Source organism: Leptodactylus fuscus, chromosome 7 (genome assembly GCF_031893055.1).
Source record: "Leptodactylus fuscus isolate aLepFus1 chromosome 7, aLepFus1.hap2, whole genome shotgun sequence".
In the NCBI taxonomy this organism is placed as follows: domain Eukaryota; kingdom Metazoa; phylum Chordata; class Amphibia; order Anura; family Leptodactylidae; genus Leptodactylus; species Leptodactylus fuscus.
Genome location: NC_134271.1, coordinates 79,086,253 through 79,103,114, shown reverse-complemented (window position 1 = coordinate 79,103,114; position 16,862 = coordinate 79,086,253). Strand labels below are relative to the sequence as shown.

The following is a 16,862-nucleotide window of genomic DNA, read 5'->3' as shown; positions in this document are numbered from 1 at the left end:
ATGGAATAATTAAAGGCTAAGTTTTATCCTTTTGTGGTTCCCTTCTTTTAATGCTGGATTTTTCAAACGTCTGCTTGTTTATTATTAATAGTTCTTACTTATTTATAGGGGGGTATTTATAAGAAGGAATTATTAATAATAATAAAGCCAGGGGAACTATTATTTATAGAGGGGTGATTTATAATAGTTACTCCTTATTGTTTTCAACCAAGGAGACCGACGTCATTGCATTGGAAACACTCTCCTCCTGCTACTCGTGGACTTGGTGACTCTCCTTTAGTCGAATAGTGGTTTCCCCTGAAACGAGCATTTTTTTCCCCATAGACTATAATGGGATTCGATATTCGATGAAGTAGTCAAATATTGAGGCTCTACTCGAAACAAATCTCAAATATTTGACTTCTCGCTCATCTCTAATCATGGGTTTTTGTTCAGTAGTTGTCTGTATAGCGATAATAATAGTTTTCAGTATAGCAGTATTATAGCATAACTCTACACATACATTTGACTTCTGAATTGCCTTAATATAATGGTGTTATTGTTACGTCAGGCTTTTGGGCCCAGATTTAAATTTTGCCAAGGGCCACACTTTGTCTTACAGCGGCCCTGCCGTCTAGTACCGGCCACTGAGCCACATAAGCCCCTTACTCTCGGTGCAGCGTACTGAGCAGATTTTGGTGACCTATTTGAGTTACATTGTCTGTCAGTCTCTGAGCTTTCCTGGTCAGGTTACATCATTGTATGACTGTGAGTTCCCTGGCTGTGACCATGAGGGTGTCTGGGTAGCATCTATCACTCTCCTGTCTTATGGATTTAGAAGAAGGGAACCTGCCCCGAACAGGCATGGCGCCTAGCGCTGCAGTCACATGACCCACTCCCCGGTGCCGCGCCTCTACCCCGGGGGTTCTGTTGTTCCGGGTCAGGTTTGACCAATATGGCGGCTGGCAGTGGCCGCTAATTCCGCCATGTCCGCCCTCAGCCGGTACGACCGGCACTGCGACTCTATTAACTCTGACTATGGGGACTCAGTGCGGAGCTGCGGGGCAGAGCAGGAGGAGCTGCACTACATCCCCATCCGGGTGCTCGGACATGGGGCTTACGGCGAGGCCACACTTTACCGGAGGACCGAGGTGCGGGTGGGGAAAGGAGGGACAATTGTATTTAATAAAGTTATTCTATGAGGTACAGCCTGATATGGCGAGAAAGTAGCATCCTGCAATACACCTATAGTACATAACCCAATATACGTGGTATGTAACATCCCCTGCATGTATAGTATATCATCCCACAACTATAGTATATAGGTAACGTCTCCCTCGCATCGATAGTGTGCCTGGTTCCCTACACTTATACTATATACCCCTTCCCAAACTCTTATCATGTGCCCCATCCTCATTTTATCTCCCCATCTATAAGTATTACCCATTCACCATGGTAGGATAAGAGTCCTCACCCACCTCTACAATACATAACCCAACATTTCTATATGATACAACCCATCTAGATCATGTTCTTACTGCCTCATCTGTAGCTCCTGCTCCACCTCATTGCTATGTAACCCCTTATGCGTGTGTTTCTGACCCCATCGTTCCCATAGGATGACTCTCTGGTGGTATGGAAGGAGGTGGGCCTAGCACGGCTTTCAGAGAAGGAACGTCGAGATGCTCTGAATGAGATTGTCATCCTGTCCCTCCTGCAGCATGATAACATTATCGCTTATTACAACCACTTCCTGGACAGTAACACGCTGCTGATCGAGCTGGAGTACTGTAATGGTGAGCTGGGCTCTCTGCTGTCCTGTGTCCTCTCAGGAGCCACATGGCTACTCTGACATCAGCTTCCATCTCCACAGGTGGGAATCTGTTTGACAAGATTGTCCGTCAGAAGGAGCAGCTGTTTCCGGAGGAGGTGAGAAGGTTCTGTGGGGGTGGGATTTAATAAATGTGCTGTATTTGTTTTGTCATGGCTCCGCCTCTTCCTACAGATGGTTATCTGGTATCTGTTCCAAATTGTGTCTGCTGTCAGCTGCATCCACCGAGCTGGGATCCTGCATCGGTGAGTACTGACTAACTGCTCTGGCTGGGTAGAGCTAACAGGCAATATTGTGGACATAATTCTAACATGGTGAAGAGAACAGGTAGTCACTGTGCAGAGACGGGGAAAATGGAGCTTATAGGCCATCAATGTGCAGATAAGGGGAGAATGGAGCTTATAGGCCGGCACTGTGCAGAAAAGGGGAGACTGGAACTTATAGGCTGGCACTATGCAGAAAAGAGGAGAATGGAGCTTATAGGCCATCAATGTGCAGATAAGGGGAGAATGGAGCTTATAGGCCATCACTATACAAATAAGGGGAGAATGGAGTTTATGGTCCGCCACTGTGCAGAAAAGGGGAGAATGGAGCTTATAGGCCATCACTATACAAATAAGGGGAGAATGGAGTTTATGGTCCGCCACTGTGCAGAAATGGAGAGAATGGAGTTTATTGGCCGTCACTGTGCAGATAAGGGGAGAATGAAGCTTATAGGTGGTCACTGTGGAAATGGTGAAGGGAGAGTAAGGATACATGCACAGTAATGTTACTTTCATATTTCGGAAAATGAGAAGAGGAATTTGAGGTGAACATGAACATGCCTCTGATTCCTCTTCATTTTCCGCCCTTGGTTAGGTCCACAGGAATGGACCTAATGTGCAGGGAGTCTCGAGCAGGATGCTTATTTTTTCCGGCATGACCATAATAACGATTGATCGGCTGAGCAATGTTTGGACACATGACCTTCTGTATCCCTTTGGTTTTGCTGGGTACCTAGCCTATACTTCACTGAGTTCCAAGGATGCTAATACTTCTAGATACAAAACCAATTCACTGACAAATAACTTCTAGAAGAAAAAAAAAATATATAAAACTTCACTTTTAATTTTTATTTGTTAAAAACTCACAAAAATTGAAACAGTAAAATAATGGATCACTGTTTCGGTCACCATTTGTTAGAAAAGAGGTATCATATACCCAATGAGATGAAAGACAGGGTGTTGACATATAATGAATATAGTAAAGTAGCTATATCTGCTGGGAATACAAGGTAGATTTTGCTGATATAGGATAAATAAGTATCCCTAGAATACTAGTAACCTCACTCGCTTTGATTTGTAATAAACACATGCCAGATAAACTGATAGCCAGGTATCAACAGTGCTGTGTTCAGTGTGGATGGTAATAAAGGCTCTCCAGCGCCTGCCTCCCCCGAGGTTACTGGCCTAATGCCACGCCAACGGGATCTGGCAGACTGTGGAAGAACCTTATGAGCCGAGCTGACCTGTATGCTATCAGTATAGCTTTGATAGACATGAAGCTAACTCCTATATCAACACCCTATACTGTCTGCCCAACGCTGCGTTTCTTCACATCAAGAATCATCAGGGGCAAGTAACATATATAGGACTGAATTTCTCTGTTGTGTTCCAGAGTGACCGCATGTGACTGCCGTTATCAGTGCTAGTATTCTAGGGATACTTATTTATCCTATATCAGCAAAATCTACCTTGTATTCCCAGCAGATATAGCTACTTTACTATATTCATTATATGTCAACACCCTGTCTTTCATCTCATTGGGTATATGATACCTCTTTTCTAACAAATGGTTAACGAAACAGTGATCCATTATTTTACTGTTTCACTTTTTGTGAGTTTTTAACAAATAAAAATTAAAAGTGAAGTTTTATATATTTTTTTTCTTCTAGAAGTTATTTGTCTGTGAATTTGTACCTAGCCTATAGCAGGAACTAAAATAGTACTTTGTATCAGATACTTTGCAGTTATGTTTTTTTTCAAGAGGAGAAATGACAACAGCAGCCAAAGATGAGGCATTCCCAGAATCATGCAATGGAAAAGGGGCTATAAACACCAAGCATGTTAGAAATAACAGAAAATATAAGAGAGAAAGGTGGCGCTAACTGATTGTCACTATGAAGACAGCAATGGGAAGGTGAATCTAACCGGGGGTCACTTTTTCCTGCAGAGACATTAAGACATTAAACATCTTCCTCACTAAAGCAAACCTGATTAAGCTGGGGGATTATGGACTAGCCAAACAGCTGAACTCTGAATTCTCAATGGCTGAGACGGTGAGCTGTGGATATGTTTACTACTGTGTGACCAGGAAGCTCACTCTTTACTCAATTACACACATTTTCTTGTGTTTTGTTCTAGTGTGTTGGCACCCTCTACTACATGTCTCCAGAGCTATGCCAGGGAGTGAAATACAGCTTCAAGTCTGACATCTGGGCTGTGGGCTGTGTGCTGTACGAGTTGCTGACTCTGACCCGCACATTTGATGCCACGGTGAGTGCCCATGATTCTTCTGTCTGTCCTTGTTTATTTGAGTAGAATTTGCCAACTGACTGTTTCCTTTGCCCCCAGAATCCGCTCAACCTCTGTGTGAAGATTGTGCAAGGAAACTGGGCCGTGGAACTGGATAACAGTGTGTATTCACAGGAGCTGATAGATACAGTGCGGCTGTGTCTGCAACAGGTGATTGTGCACGCTTAGATACCAATGTGTAGGTCTCTGAACTGCAGTGCGCACTTGATACTCTTGAGGTCAAGATTAGTCTTCTACCTGTTGTTTTGGCTTTTGTTTTAGGACCCAGAAAAGAGGCCTAGTGCAGATGAGCTCCTTGACCGCCCACTGCTATGTCGTCGTCGCAGGTAGCTACAGCAGTGCACTTCAGAGATGAGGGCCTTTTTAGTGCAGAGATAGTAAGTACATGTTGATGAGATTTTCTTTTGATTCTCCTACAGAGATATGGAAGAACAAGTCTGTCTACTCAATAAATCTAACAAGAGACCCAGGTAAGCAGAAGATTGTGCACAATGTGTCGCCCAAACCTTTGTCCTTGCACTTATTGTTTATCATGTTTTTACAAAGGCCAGGCACTGTCAATGAGGCCCCTGTTGCAGTGGTGACGTCTCGAAGCAGTGAAGTTTATGTGTGGGGTGGTGGAAAATCCACTCCACAGAAGTTGGATGTGTTTAAGGGGGGGTGCCGTGCACGGCAGGTCTGTGCTGGAGACGCTCATTTTGCAGTGGTAACCGTGGAGAAGGAGCTGTACACTTGGGTGGTGAGTGTCTAAAAAGAAAAAGTGCAAAAGCTGCAAAGTTTGCTTGTGTATGATGCTGGAATATTTCTTCCCTCCCAGAATATGCAGGGAGGTTCAAAGCTGCATGGGCAATTGGGACATGGGGACCGCGCCTCATATCGTCAACCAAAACATGTGGAAAAGCTTCAAGGCAAATCTGTGCAACAAGTCAGCTGTGGTGGGGATTTCACCGTATGTATTACTGGTGAGTGGAGACCAGGAGAATAGTACCTAGTAATACATCTTTTTGCACCACAGTGCTAATAGATTTTACTTCTTGTTATGCAGATGAAGGTCAACTCTACTCCTTTGGGTCAGATTACTACGGCTGTCTAGGAGTGGGACAGAACTTGGGCTCTGAAGTACTAGAGCCTATTCTGGTGGATTTCTTCCTAAATGAACCTATTGAACAGGTGTCATGTGGTGACAGTCACGTCATGGTTCTGACTCGCAGCAAGTGTGTTTACTCGTGGGGCTGTGGAGAGTATGGTACGTGTGCTGTATTGCATACACTTCACCCTGATGATTTAAGTATGTGGCTGACCTGAGTTTTCTCTGTGCAGGACGCTTGGGCCTGGACTCGGAGGATGATGTCTCCACACCCCAAAAGGTGATTATCTTTACTCCCCTCTTTCTTGTTTTGCTTGTAAGATGTGCTGTTACATGATTTTCTGTTGTCAGGTGGAGGTGCAACGTGGTCTGTGCATCGTGAGTGTTAGCTGTGGCTCGGATGGCAGTTTCCTGCTTACTCAGTCTGGTAAAGTTCTTGCCTGTGGTTTGAATGAACACAACAAGCTGGGTTTAAATCAATGCACTGCGGGTATCATTAACCATGAGGTGAGTGGGCAAAGACCTTCTGGTTGTACACAGCAGCTTTTCTGCTTCTTTGTGTTGAATTGATTCACACTCTATTTAGGCTCATCATGAAGTTCTTTACACCACTTCACTGACTCTCGCCAAACAACTCTCCTTTTATAAAGTGCGTAGCATCTCGCCTGGAAAGACACACACAGCTGCCATTGATGGTGAGGAGTGGAAACAATTTATACACCATCGTCCTTCTATATTATCTGTTTTCTCATTCTTGCTTTGTTTTTTAAATTTATTTAGAGCGTGGCCGTCTTTTGACATTTGGGTCAAACAAGTGTGGTCAGTTAGGTGTGGGAGACTATAGGAAGCATCTAGGTGTCAATCTCCTGGGTGGACCTCTTGGTGGAAAGCAAGTAATTCGAGTGTCCTGTGGGGATGAGTTCACCATTGCAGCTACTGATGGTGAGTGAATGGGCAGTGAAAAGGAGAATGGTACAGGGTGAATAATACACCTCACCATAATATGTATGCTTTTCCTTCAGATAATCACATCTTTGCTTGGGGAAATGGGGGAAATGGCCGTCTTGCTATGACACCAAATGAGCGGCCTCAAGGATCTGACATATGTACCTCTTGGCCACGTCCAATTTTTGGCTCCTTGCATCACGTAACTGATCTTTCTTGCCGTGGCTGGCACACTATCCTTATTGTGGGTGAGTTGTCCTCTCGTAGCAGTTTTCCAGTATGTCAGGTCGTAGTTACATTTCTCTCATACGTTATATTTTTAACAGAGAAAGTCCTGAACTCAAAAACAATTCGCTCAAACAGCAGTGGTCTCTCCATTGGAACACGTAAGCTTTCATTGTGTGGGGGTGGGGGGTTATTACTCTTCTGAGGAGATCTGTAGAGCTGAATCTTTTTCACTCAGTTGCACAGAGCTGTTCTTCACGAGGCTCTGCAGGAGGTGAGGGAGACAGTGCCGCTGAATCCATATCTTCTGAGCCCAGTGATGGTTTCCGTGGGACTATGGAGGCAGAGCCAGAGACAAGTCCATTTAACACCACTGGAAACATGGAGAGTAGTGCATGCCCCAGCTGGCTGAGACAGGTAATACACCAGAGTCGCCTCAGATTGTTGTGTTGTGTATTAATGACCATAAATCATTTGCTTACTGTCCAGCATTATAACCTCAGGATCTTCCCAGTTGGCAACATCTTGTATATAGTAGTCACCAGCGAAAGGGCTATGTTCTGGATCTGAGCATCTTTCAGCTGCATAAATTGTTGTTTTTGAGTCCATTACTCTTTACTTGACCATATTATGTGGTTTTCCTTTCTCAGGAGCTGGAAGAGGCAGAGTTCATCCCAATGCCTGATACACCTTCCTTTCAAGGTATGGAGTTCTCGCAGGACATGTCTCCACCATTAGATGAGCTGCACAAGACTTCAGCAGATACTCCAGTGATGGCCTTGCCGGTAATAGAGTGATGGGACTAAGGAGGGGGACTGTGAATGTGTTCTGAAACTGCATTGTAAACCTTATATTTCCAGGATCCACAGACGTGTGTGTGCAGCACTCTGCAGGACGAGGTAAAAATACTGCAGGGATTGGTGGCCACTTGTATGAGTGAACAGGAGAATTTACGCAGAGAAAATGCTCGGCTAACTGTGCTGGTTCAGGAGCTTGAAGATAAGTTGCAGGCAGCGGTGCAGGTAGGTATAAAATTATGAGCAATGCCACATAGCTTATCCAGTCCATCCTGAAAATATAATGTTCTGTTTGTATTCCAGCAGGGTCAAGCGGTTAATAAACAAGGGGAGATCATCCAGGTGCTGCAGAGACAGGTAATGCCCTTCTGCCATGTGCATATAACAACTAAACTACCGTATGTCATATTTGCTCCACTAAGAAACGTCATGCCTTATGCAAGTGGTGGTACATGACATAGAAATTCAGAGCGCCTTGGGCATGAGTGCCCCTTTAGCTTCTTTCGGATGGGTGGGAGCAAATTCCCTATTGGTGCGGTGCCAAAGTCTCCCTTGCCGATAGGGAATTGGTGAACATCAAACTCATATTATGCCACTTATCAGAATACAGTCTAAACAGTGGTTGATAAGATCTCTATATTTATATGGTCTATAATCAGCCATTTCTGGCCAAAGCAAAGCTGACTATCTGGTACTTCAATGAAGGAGAGACAGGATGGTTTTAGATATAATCCAAGTACATGCATGAACATCTTTTACACACAAAACGTGCATGTACTAACTGGAGGTATTGTGGATTAAATGCATATACAATCCAGAATTGACTAGAAGTACAAGGATCTGGTTTACCTTTTCATGTTGCAGTTTAGGCAGGATGGCTGCTGAACTACCACATGGTACTCTAAATTAAATTCTGTTGGGACAACCTAATGTTGAGGTGTTCCTTGAAGACCTCTGATCTCCAGAGATATCTCCAAATGCTCCTGTAATAATCTCTTGCTTATTTTTATAATACTATATGTCAGAAAAATAACATATTGGTAAATCAAGTTTTTGTTGAAGGAACCTGTCCAGTTTCTGTAAATAAATGTTATTTGTATAATGAAAATTTATATAATTCTCCAATATGCTCTATCAATTCCTCACAGTTTTCTAGATCTCTGCTTGCTCTCATTCTTGACGTCCAGTGGATAAAAATCAGTCCATGGTCATGTGATGTACCATCCATGGTCATGTGATAGACACACATGCACATGTTATTACAGTCACAGCACAGTAATCAGACACCTGCCTGGTAATGAGCTGTTCTCCTGAGTCCATCATATGATCATAACTGACTTCTATCCACTGAAAGTAAGCAGAATGAATAACAGCAAACAGATCTAGAAAACCATGAGGAATTGATACAGAACATATGTTGGAAAATTGTGTAACTTTTCATTTTACAAATAATATTACTTATTTCCTGATACAGAACAATCCCTTTTAAGTCATTGTTAAAATTGGATTTAGCTGCAAATAGGTCATGTGAACATGATGTTGCGGCTTCTTTAAATTGTGGATCTTCAGCAGTGCTGGGCAGTGAACCTGATATCGATGATCTATTTAAGGATAGATCATCTATATTAAACTCCTGTTTATATTTTCCATCTTTGCTAGCAAAACAGTCTGAAGTGTTGTAATTATTACTATGGCCGCTGAATTGTCTAATAGGCTGAAACTTACTCTTTTGCACAAAACATTTTTTCAGTAGTCACCTCCTATTAATCTGGAGGGGAACACTGAGAGGCGTCACCTATGTATAAATAACATGTTGTCCGCTATTCATAATATGCGCTGGTCACAGCTTACCTCCACTATCTTTTCTCAGTCATATTTGCAGCTAACATCCCTGTATAATAATCTCTGAAGAGCGCATCTCCACAATATTCTTCCATAGAAATCAGTGGGGCAGATTTATTAAAATGGTCTAAATGCAAATCTGTCATACTTGCCAATAGCAACTAATCTCCAATGCCACCTTTATTTTTTAAATGAAAGATGTGATTGGTTGCTGTTGGCAACTCAGACACTTTTGCTTTTAGACCAAATTAATAAATGTACCCAGTGAGTCATCGCCAAACTATAGTCTTCTGTGGCCCATAATGCTGATGTAGCCTATGTTTCTGAATGTTAACAACAGCTCTGGCAAAATGGCCACCCCATAATCATGTACTGTAAACAAATTAGAAAAGAAAAAAATGAGAGAGAACAGGTTTCAAGTTATGCTTTATTTAGAAATATATTTGTGATGCTCCCTTTAAGAGACAAAGATAACACTATAAATATACAGTAGGAGCAGTGGGTTCTGGGGTATAACTTCTTGTTGATGCAGCAGTAACTCATGTAAAGATTGGCCTGTGTTCTGTATCACTGGGTAAAGTTATGAATTTTGAATTGGAGCCCATCAAAAGGCAGAAAAAAAAAACCAACAAATTTCTCTAACAAGATTATCCAGTTTTCCTCTGATGAGCCCCAAATCTACTGCTGAAGCTAAATGGGATATACATGTAGCCATGGCCCAGTATAGTATGGTGATCAGTAGAAGCTGCACATGAAATTGCCAGTGCTAGTGAGACTAACCATTCAGTTTTGCTCTTTCCCTACAGGTGGCGATCTGTATGAAGGCCGCGACTTCAGCTGTTGGCAGCACAGAGACTTCCAGAGAAGACAGTGATGAGGGTTCGTGGTGCTTCTTAGGGACAGATCCATGTCGCTCTGCTTCTGGGACTCCCATGTGATTTTTTTAAAGACTGCATCCAGTTCCTATCATGAATGGAAAGACTTGTTAGTGCCTTATATGAGCACAGCGCCCCTATGTGCCTCAAGTCATAAAGAGCAGTTGGTAGATCCCTGGGAATGGAGGAGGAAGGGGAGTATTTTATTGCCAGACTGGACAGTTTTTCTGCACGGCCACCTTTTAATTTTGCCAAAGATGTACAGGCTGTATGTAAGTGAATGTGGGCACTGCCAGCGCAGAAGCACAACACCACACACTGTCCTGGCAATACTTCAGTATTCAGTCATGCTTCCAGGCCCTTCTCACACTAAATGTGAAATAAAACACTGTGTGAAGCTGAGCTGCTGTCTTTGCTGATATCATGCCAAAGGCTGCAAGTCTGCGGTCTATGGCTTGTACAGTAGGGTAAAAACATACGTACCCCCATGTGTGGACCCATCAGTATCTGTTCCTCAGTCACACAGTAGATAAAGAGAGGTAGTAGAAACCACATAACAAGAACTGCATAATAGGTTCGCACTGCTGTCATTCATGTGGTTATGATTCATCATAAGATATGAGCAACAGACTGAGAAGCCAACAGTGACTGATGTAGACAACTCACTGCACCTGTCCCTATTTACTCTAATAATACAAAAAGCTTTCTTCTGTCTTGTATGTTTATTGTTTTAGACAGAAGAGAAGGCTTTTTTTTCCCATGGAAAAAAAATAAACAAGATGGAAGAAAGCTCTTGTTTTGGTTTTAAAATATAAGTGAGCGGAGATGGTTGCAGACGGAGGGTGCTCTCTATGCATCAGTTATTGTCTTGGCTTTTCGATCTGTTGCTTTTATCCTATGACTGATCAGAACAATGGTTTTGCAAGATGTTAGTGTGAACATCTTCCATACTGTACACCGATCTGCCATTTCCTTTCAAGTGACCCCTTGCCTCTAATCCCTAGTATTCTCTCATTTTGCAGATACAACATAGAGTAGGTGTTTCTTACCACTATCTATATCTCTCTTTCATACTGGATGGAAAATGTTCTCAGGTATGCAGTATTTGGGGGGGAAAAGGGAAGTGGTTCTCATCTCCTACAGCAATTCTATAGGATTTGTTTCTCTACTTCTGCTGTTCCTTGATGGAATTACTGGGATGATGACGATTATTGTGACAAGGGTCACTTCTTGATGAGCATCTTTCCTCTGACAGATGGTCTCATATTCACTTCAGATCACCACTGTATGTGTACCAGGTTCTGCTGGTGAAATTATGTCTTCTGTTGTCACTTATCAACTGATCTCTGTCTCATCTGTTCAGAGCATGAGGTTCCAGACATACTACTGTGTCCCAGAGGGGCATGGTGCAGCAAGATTTGATATAAAATAGAAAAATGTGTGAGATGATTAATGATACATCCCCCCCCCCCCCTGAATATTTTAACATGACAGTATCTGCACCAAACAATGCCTGAAGAGGAGACCTGAACGTATCCAAAGCTGTGCCATCTGTCTAACAAAGGTTGTAGACAGTCACAACTCCTATGTGATGAACCTGCCTACATGGTACAACACTGCTACTATCCTGATGTACACCAGATACTAATTTTAGGTGTTAGGTAATGATATATTTTGATGTTTTGCCACAGATCTGTGAATTTTAATACATTATTATAAAGTAATTTCTTGTTTATATTGTGTGACTGAAGAGCAGATCTTTATGCGTAAAATAACAAATGTATTTCCTTGGGGAAATATACATGCTTTTTACTAATTCACTGTGGAGATTATGCAGGCACTATAATCTAGGTCCAGCTTCATGGATTTACATAAGGGGTGAAATACTCAACAGCTCATCCAGTATTGTACCACAGTCATCTGCACCCTATTATTTCTCTATTAGCTTAAAGGGGTTGATCAGGACCTACCACAGGATAGGTCACCAGTATTATAGCAGTGGGGGTGCGACACCAGTAACTTGCGCCGATCAGATATTTTGCCCGCCAGCTCTAAACGGCTGAAACAGCTCTGCTTCTATTCTTTTGAAGCTTTTGTACACTGTGCCGGCGGTGCCAGTCACTGCAGCTCTGCTCCTATCCACTTGGATACAAGCAAACCTGGTTCCTGCTATATGCCTTGCATATGAAAAGGTTGGCACAGAGCCTGAGTGTCAGACCCCAACTTATTTTGTGAATACGTTATTGCTGTCGAACTGTGGTAGGTCCTGGTCAACCTCTTTTAATCCTTCCCACTGTCTCATAATAGTACATAGTTAACACTCAGCGCTATTACAGTGCGGCTTCCCTGCGCCCTCCTCTCTTCTTTGCTCCTGAAATAGCTGTGATGGCTGCAGTGAGATACAACAGTCCATCACAGCTGGGTTGTAAAAGATAAATGGTAGCAGTACCACATTGGTGATCACCACCATTAGTCACTAACTAAAAGGAGACTAATGGTGGCAATTGCCAAAGTGGGACCACCATCATTTCGTTTTGATCGAGTGTACAAGCTGGGATGGTCTGCTGTCCCAGACAACAGACTATCCCAACTGCCGTGGGACTTCTGCCAATTGTCACAGAACAGAGATTGCCACCATTAGTCGCGTGGATAATGGCGACGATCACAGAAGTGTGACTGCTGCCATGTGGGTCTATTTCCATGTGGAGCTTGGACTACACTAGGTACATGTGGAAGGGGGTAGGCTTGTCAGAGCAAGTCCTGAAGCCCTACAGTGCTATGTGTAAATCAAGGGTGTGGTATAAGAAACTGGACATATTATATGACGGTACTGTACAATGTGTATGTGTTATTTCAATGGGCAGGCAAGAGGGTAACTTTCCTGGAGTTTCAAGAGGTGGTTATCAAGAATCTCCTGTTAGAGCAGGGGTAGGGAACGTACGGCTCTCCAGCTGTTGCAAAACTACAACTCCCAGCATGCACACTTGCTCTGCTGTTCTTGGAACTCCCATGGAAGTGAATGGAGCATGCTGGGAGTTGCAGTTTCACAGCAGCTGGAGAGCCGAAGGTTCCCTACCCCGGTGTTAGAGAAAGGGGGGGAAAACTCAATACTTCTGGAAGCGAGGCCACACGCATAGTACCAGGACAACGCTTTCCAGGAGAAGCTCCTCATACTGCAAAAAAGGAAGAGAGTCAAAAGAGGTTCTGAGTCTTTTCAAAAGGGGGGGGGGATAAGGAACAAGACTATATACTAGTGTGATACGTGTCCTGACAAGCCAGGGGTCTGTCTGAAAGTTTTTCACATTTAGCATAATCCCTTGATGTTTAATTTACCTTGATGCATTGTACATAGCTTATCCCCCTGACGCTTATTTTTCCTTCTACGCTCTATCATGTGCCCAAGTATCAAATAGCAGTCATACATAAGGAATTGTAGAGAACCCACATTTATGGAGTCTGTCACCGGTGACACATGCTGAACACAATATATTGGGCACTGAAATGGCATATACAATTTGAAAATTGCAATTCTCACCCTGCACCTGTTGCTGCATAATACCTTTAGAAAACACCTGTGGGGTTAAAATGCTCACTACACCCATAGATGAATATGTTAAGGGGTGAAGTTTTAAAATGGGATCACTTCTTTGGGGGTCTTACCTGAACTGCTACCTCTGGGTCCTGCATACATGACTGCACCAGAAAAACATTCCAGCTATGTCTGTGCTCCAGTAGTCTAAGCAGTGGTCCCTCCCTTCTGAGCACTGCCGTGTGGCCAGGCTTCGCATAACAGCCATATGTAGGAAACTGCTGTGCCCAGTAGAACCCACATTATAATTTATGGGGTTTATGTCTTTGGTGACCTATGCTGGACACTATTTTGTGCACTGAAATTATATATACAGTTTGAAAATTGCAATTCTCATTCTGTACCATCTGCTGTGCCATATTACTTGGAGTCAAAATGCTCACTATCCCCCCAGATGAATGTCTAAAGGGTCAATGCTTGCATACATGTCGGGTTTTTCTGTCCGCTTGAAAAGTCGGACATCTTTACAAGCGGACAGGGAAGGACAGGCACGGAGTGCAATAGAACGCACCCGATCGCCATTTAAGTGAATGACAAGTGTCACAGACACAGCTAGTGTCCGCTCCTAATGTCTGTGCGAGATTTTGAACGGATACTAGGAGCGGACAATGACGGTAGTGTGAACGCCCTCTAACGGACAGTAACTGATAGCCATCAGTTACTATCCATTTGTGTCTGTTATGATAGGTGTCCGTTTTTTTTTTTTTTTTAAATGGACACCTTCATAATGGAATCCAACGGTAGTGTGAATCCTACCTTACCCATGAAGAGCTGCCGGGCAACCTCCTTCTGACTACAAGCACTGTTGATCTACGTCATCGCGCCTGCGTCGGAGCAGAGCTCTACACTGACAGCTTTCAACTGTATGTACATTTGCAAATACAACTGAAAGCAGCGATCTCTCACTAACGGGGAATTCTGTACAGGATTCCCCGTTGGTGAGTAATCCGGGCGAGACCCTCTTTGTTTGGGCCAGCCCACTATAGACTGTGTATATATTTCACACAAAAGCTCCAACTATAGTCTGAAAGCCATATACTTCACTTATGTTTAGATGGGAAAACTTTTACCTGTGTCAGCGGCGACGGGATGGTGGAGGGCGGGGCTTGCTTTTAATTGTCTCACACTTGGGAATATGTCGTTCGGCTGCACGTGGAGCAAAGCGTCGGCTGCAGTGAGGACAAGAAATGTAATCTGGGTTTTCCTCTGGGGGAGGAGGAGGCAAATCAGATATCCTTCCCCCTCTTGCAACTACATCCTGCACAACACGTGCCTGACGAATTGTCCTTAAGAAAGATTCATGCTTTTGACGCCAAGAGTTGGTCTTCACCTGCTAAAAAAAAATTAAATAAAGAAGATAAAAAGAAAAGCCTAAATAGAAGAACAGTAAAAAGTCTAAGGACATAAGAAGGAGAAGGAAATAAGAAACTAAAATAAGGAAAGAGAATTCAGGAGGTAAGCGGAGAGGAAGATAGAGGAAAGTGCAGTAGGTAAGAGCTAAGGGAAGGACAGAGGAGGATGCAGGTGAAAACTAGCTGAGTGAAGAAGAAAGTGCAGTAAGTAGGAGGCTGTGGGCAGAAAGGTGCAGGAGGTAGAAGGCTGAAGTAGTGCAGAAGTAAGAGGATACTACAACAAGGGATAGGTCGGGAAGTAAGTAGCTAAGAAGAAGTTGCTGGAGGTCAAAGGCTAAGAGAAAAACAAAAATGTACACTAACTGACCTGGGGGACTGTGGATGGTTGTATTCCTTTTTTGTGAAGATACTGCTCTAAATCTGTTCCTTTGGCTCGGGCCTTGGAAGAGTCAAACACCTTTCTTTTGGAGCTGTGCATCTTCTGACATACCATGGTGTGTTTCTGCAGACGATTTTCCATAAAGCTTCGTCCACACAGATGACATGGGACCAGATGCTCTCCCAGACTCTTAATGGTGTTTTCATCATCTAAGTACTCAGATGATGGACGTCCATTATCCTGCACTTCTGGAGCTTCTAGTCTCAGCTCATGAAATGAGTCTACAACATGTGTCAGAGAAGACCCTTGTAAGTCAAGGTGGGCTATTCCCCTGGCTCCAACATACTGTTGATGGGCCTCGTCTATGAAGATGGGATTGTCCTTCTCCCTCTTTGCAATGCCTTTGCTGTACTTGTCTATAGAGAATGGACTGTCCTTCCCATTTTTCACTCTGTCCCTGCTGAACTGGTCTGTGGAAAGGGGACTATGCTTCCCAACCTTCACACTGCCCACATTGTAGTGGTCTATGGAGAGTGGACTGTCCTTCAAGGCCTTCACACTACCCCTCCTGTACTGGTCTATTGAGTGGGTACTGTCCTTTGTAGACTTCACACAGTATTGGTCTATGGAGAGGAGCCTGTCCTTCCCAGCCTTCACACTATCTTCTTCCACTAGTCTGGTTCTTCTGGGCCTCATCTTAACATTCTGCACCTCTCGGTCCCTCTTTTCTTCCCATTCTGTCTCTTCCTTTTCCTTCTGGATGCGCCGAAGCTCTTCCTCTGTTCTTCGCAGCTTCTCTCGAAGTAATGCCTCTTTTCTGCGGATCTCAGCCTCCAGATTCATTTCATTTCTCTCCAGCTCTTTCCACTGCTCAGTGCGACTTGGTCCTGACTTGGAGCGGACATAAGGCAGTGAATTCTTGATGCCAGCAGTACTGGCTGATGGAAAGCGGTGGGCTTTGGATTCATGGAGGGGATAGACAGGCTTGAGTGGGTGTGCCCTGTCCACACCTGCAGTTCTTTTGGTCACAGTCCAGTTGGAGGCCCACACCTTCTCCTCTGTAGGTTGCAGGGCTTTGTAGCCATTGATCCGGTGAGAGACGCGCTCTTGTTTTTGTGTCAGCATCTTTAGCATCTTCTGCTCCTTCTCCCGCAGCACTCTCTCTTGGTACTCATTTTTCAGTATCTCTAATTTGGAGAGAACTTGTGGGCTTTGTTGTCCTTGTAGGACGGGTGACAGCTGACTTTCACTCAAGTGCTCATTGTACGTGTAGGAAGCCATCTTAAGTCTTGCCATGCTGAAGGGATATAAGAGTTCCTCTCCTGTATAGCAGGAGAACTTGCAGACGGGCACGGAATAGATCGGACCCCAGGTCCAGCTGAACACGA

At 43.8% G+C, this 16,862-nt stretch overlaps 2 protein-coding genes across 4 annotated transcripts; one reads left to right on the top strand and one right to left on the bottom strand.

Annotated features, from left to right (window-relative positions):
* Positions 1-923: 923 nt before the first annotated feature.
* NEK9 (NIMA related kinase 9) lies at positions 924-10,556 on the top strand. 2 transcript variants are annotated; one of them, XM_075282300.1, is made up of 23 exons: positions 924-1,130; positions 1,598-1,775; positions 1,853-1,908; positions 1,985-2,055; positions 4,022-4,127; positions 4,213-4,344; positions 4,423-4,533; positions 4,645-4,709; positions 4,803-4,853; positions 4,930-5,122; positions 5,201-5,345; positions 5,429-5,629; positions 5,704-5,750; positions 5,822-5,977; positions 6,057-6,165; positions 6,251-6,412; positions 6,493-6,663; positions 6,742-6,801; positions 6,879-7,057; positions 7,291-7,425; positions 7,501-7,662; positions 7,744-7,794; positions 10,086-10,556. In XM_075282300.1, the coding sequence occupies exons 1-23, from the start codon at positions 966-968 to the stop codon at positions 10,215-10,217; spliced, it is 2,838 nt and encodes a 945-aa protein (XP_075138401.1). In that variant the 5' UTR covers positions 924-965; the 3' UTR covers positions 10,218-10,556. The 2 variants fall into 2 exon arrangements, with proteins under 2 accessions (XP_075138401.1, XP_075138400.1); XM_075282299.1 differs by having other exon boundaries at positions 7,741-7,794.
* ZC2HC1C (zinc finger C2HC-type containing 1C) lies at positions 10,158-16,827 on the bottom strand. Of its 2 annotated transcripts, none has more exons than XM_075282301.1 (3): positions 15,463-16,827; positions 14,814-15,076; positions 10,158-10,242 (listed from the first exon to the last, which is right to left on the bottom strand). In XM_075282301.1, the coding sequence occupies exons 1-2, from the start codon at positions 16,768-16,770 to the stop codon at positions 14,819-14,821; spliced, it is 1,566 nt and encodes a 521-aa protein (XP_075138402.1). In that variant the 5' UTR covers positions 16,771-16,827; the 3' UTR covers positions 10,158-10,242; positions 14,814-14,818. The 2 variants fall into 2 exon arrangements, with proteins under 2 accessions (XP_075138402.1, XP_075138403.1); XM_075282302.1 differs by having other exon boundaries at positions 14,814-15,073.
* Positions 16,828-16,862: the final 35 nt, after the last annotated feature.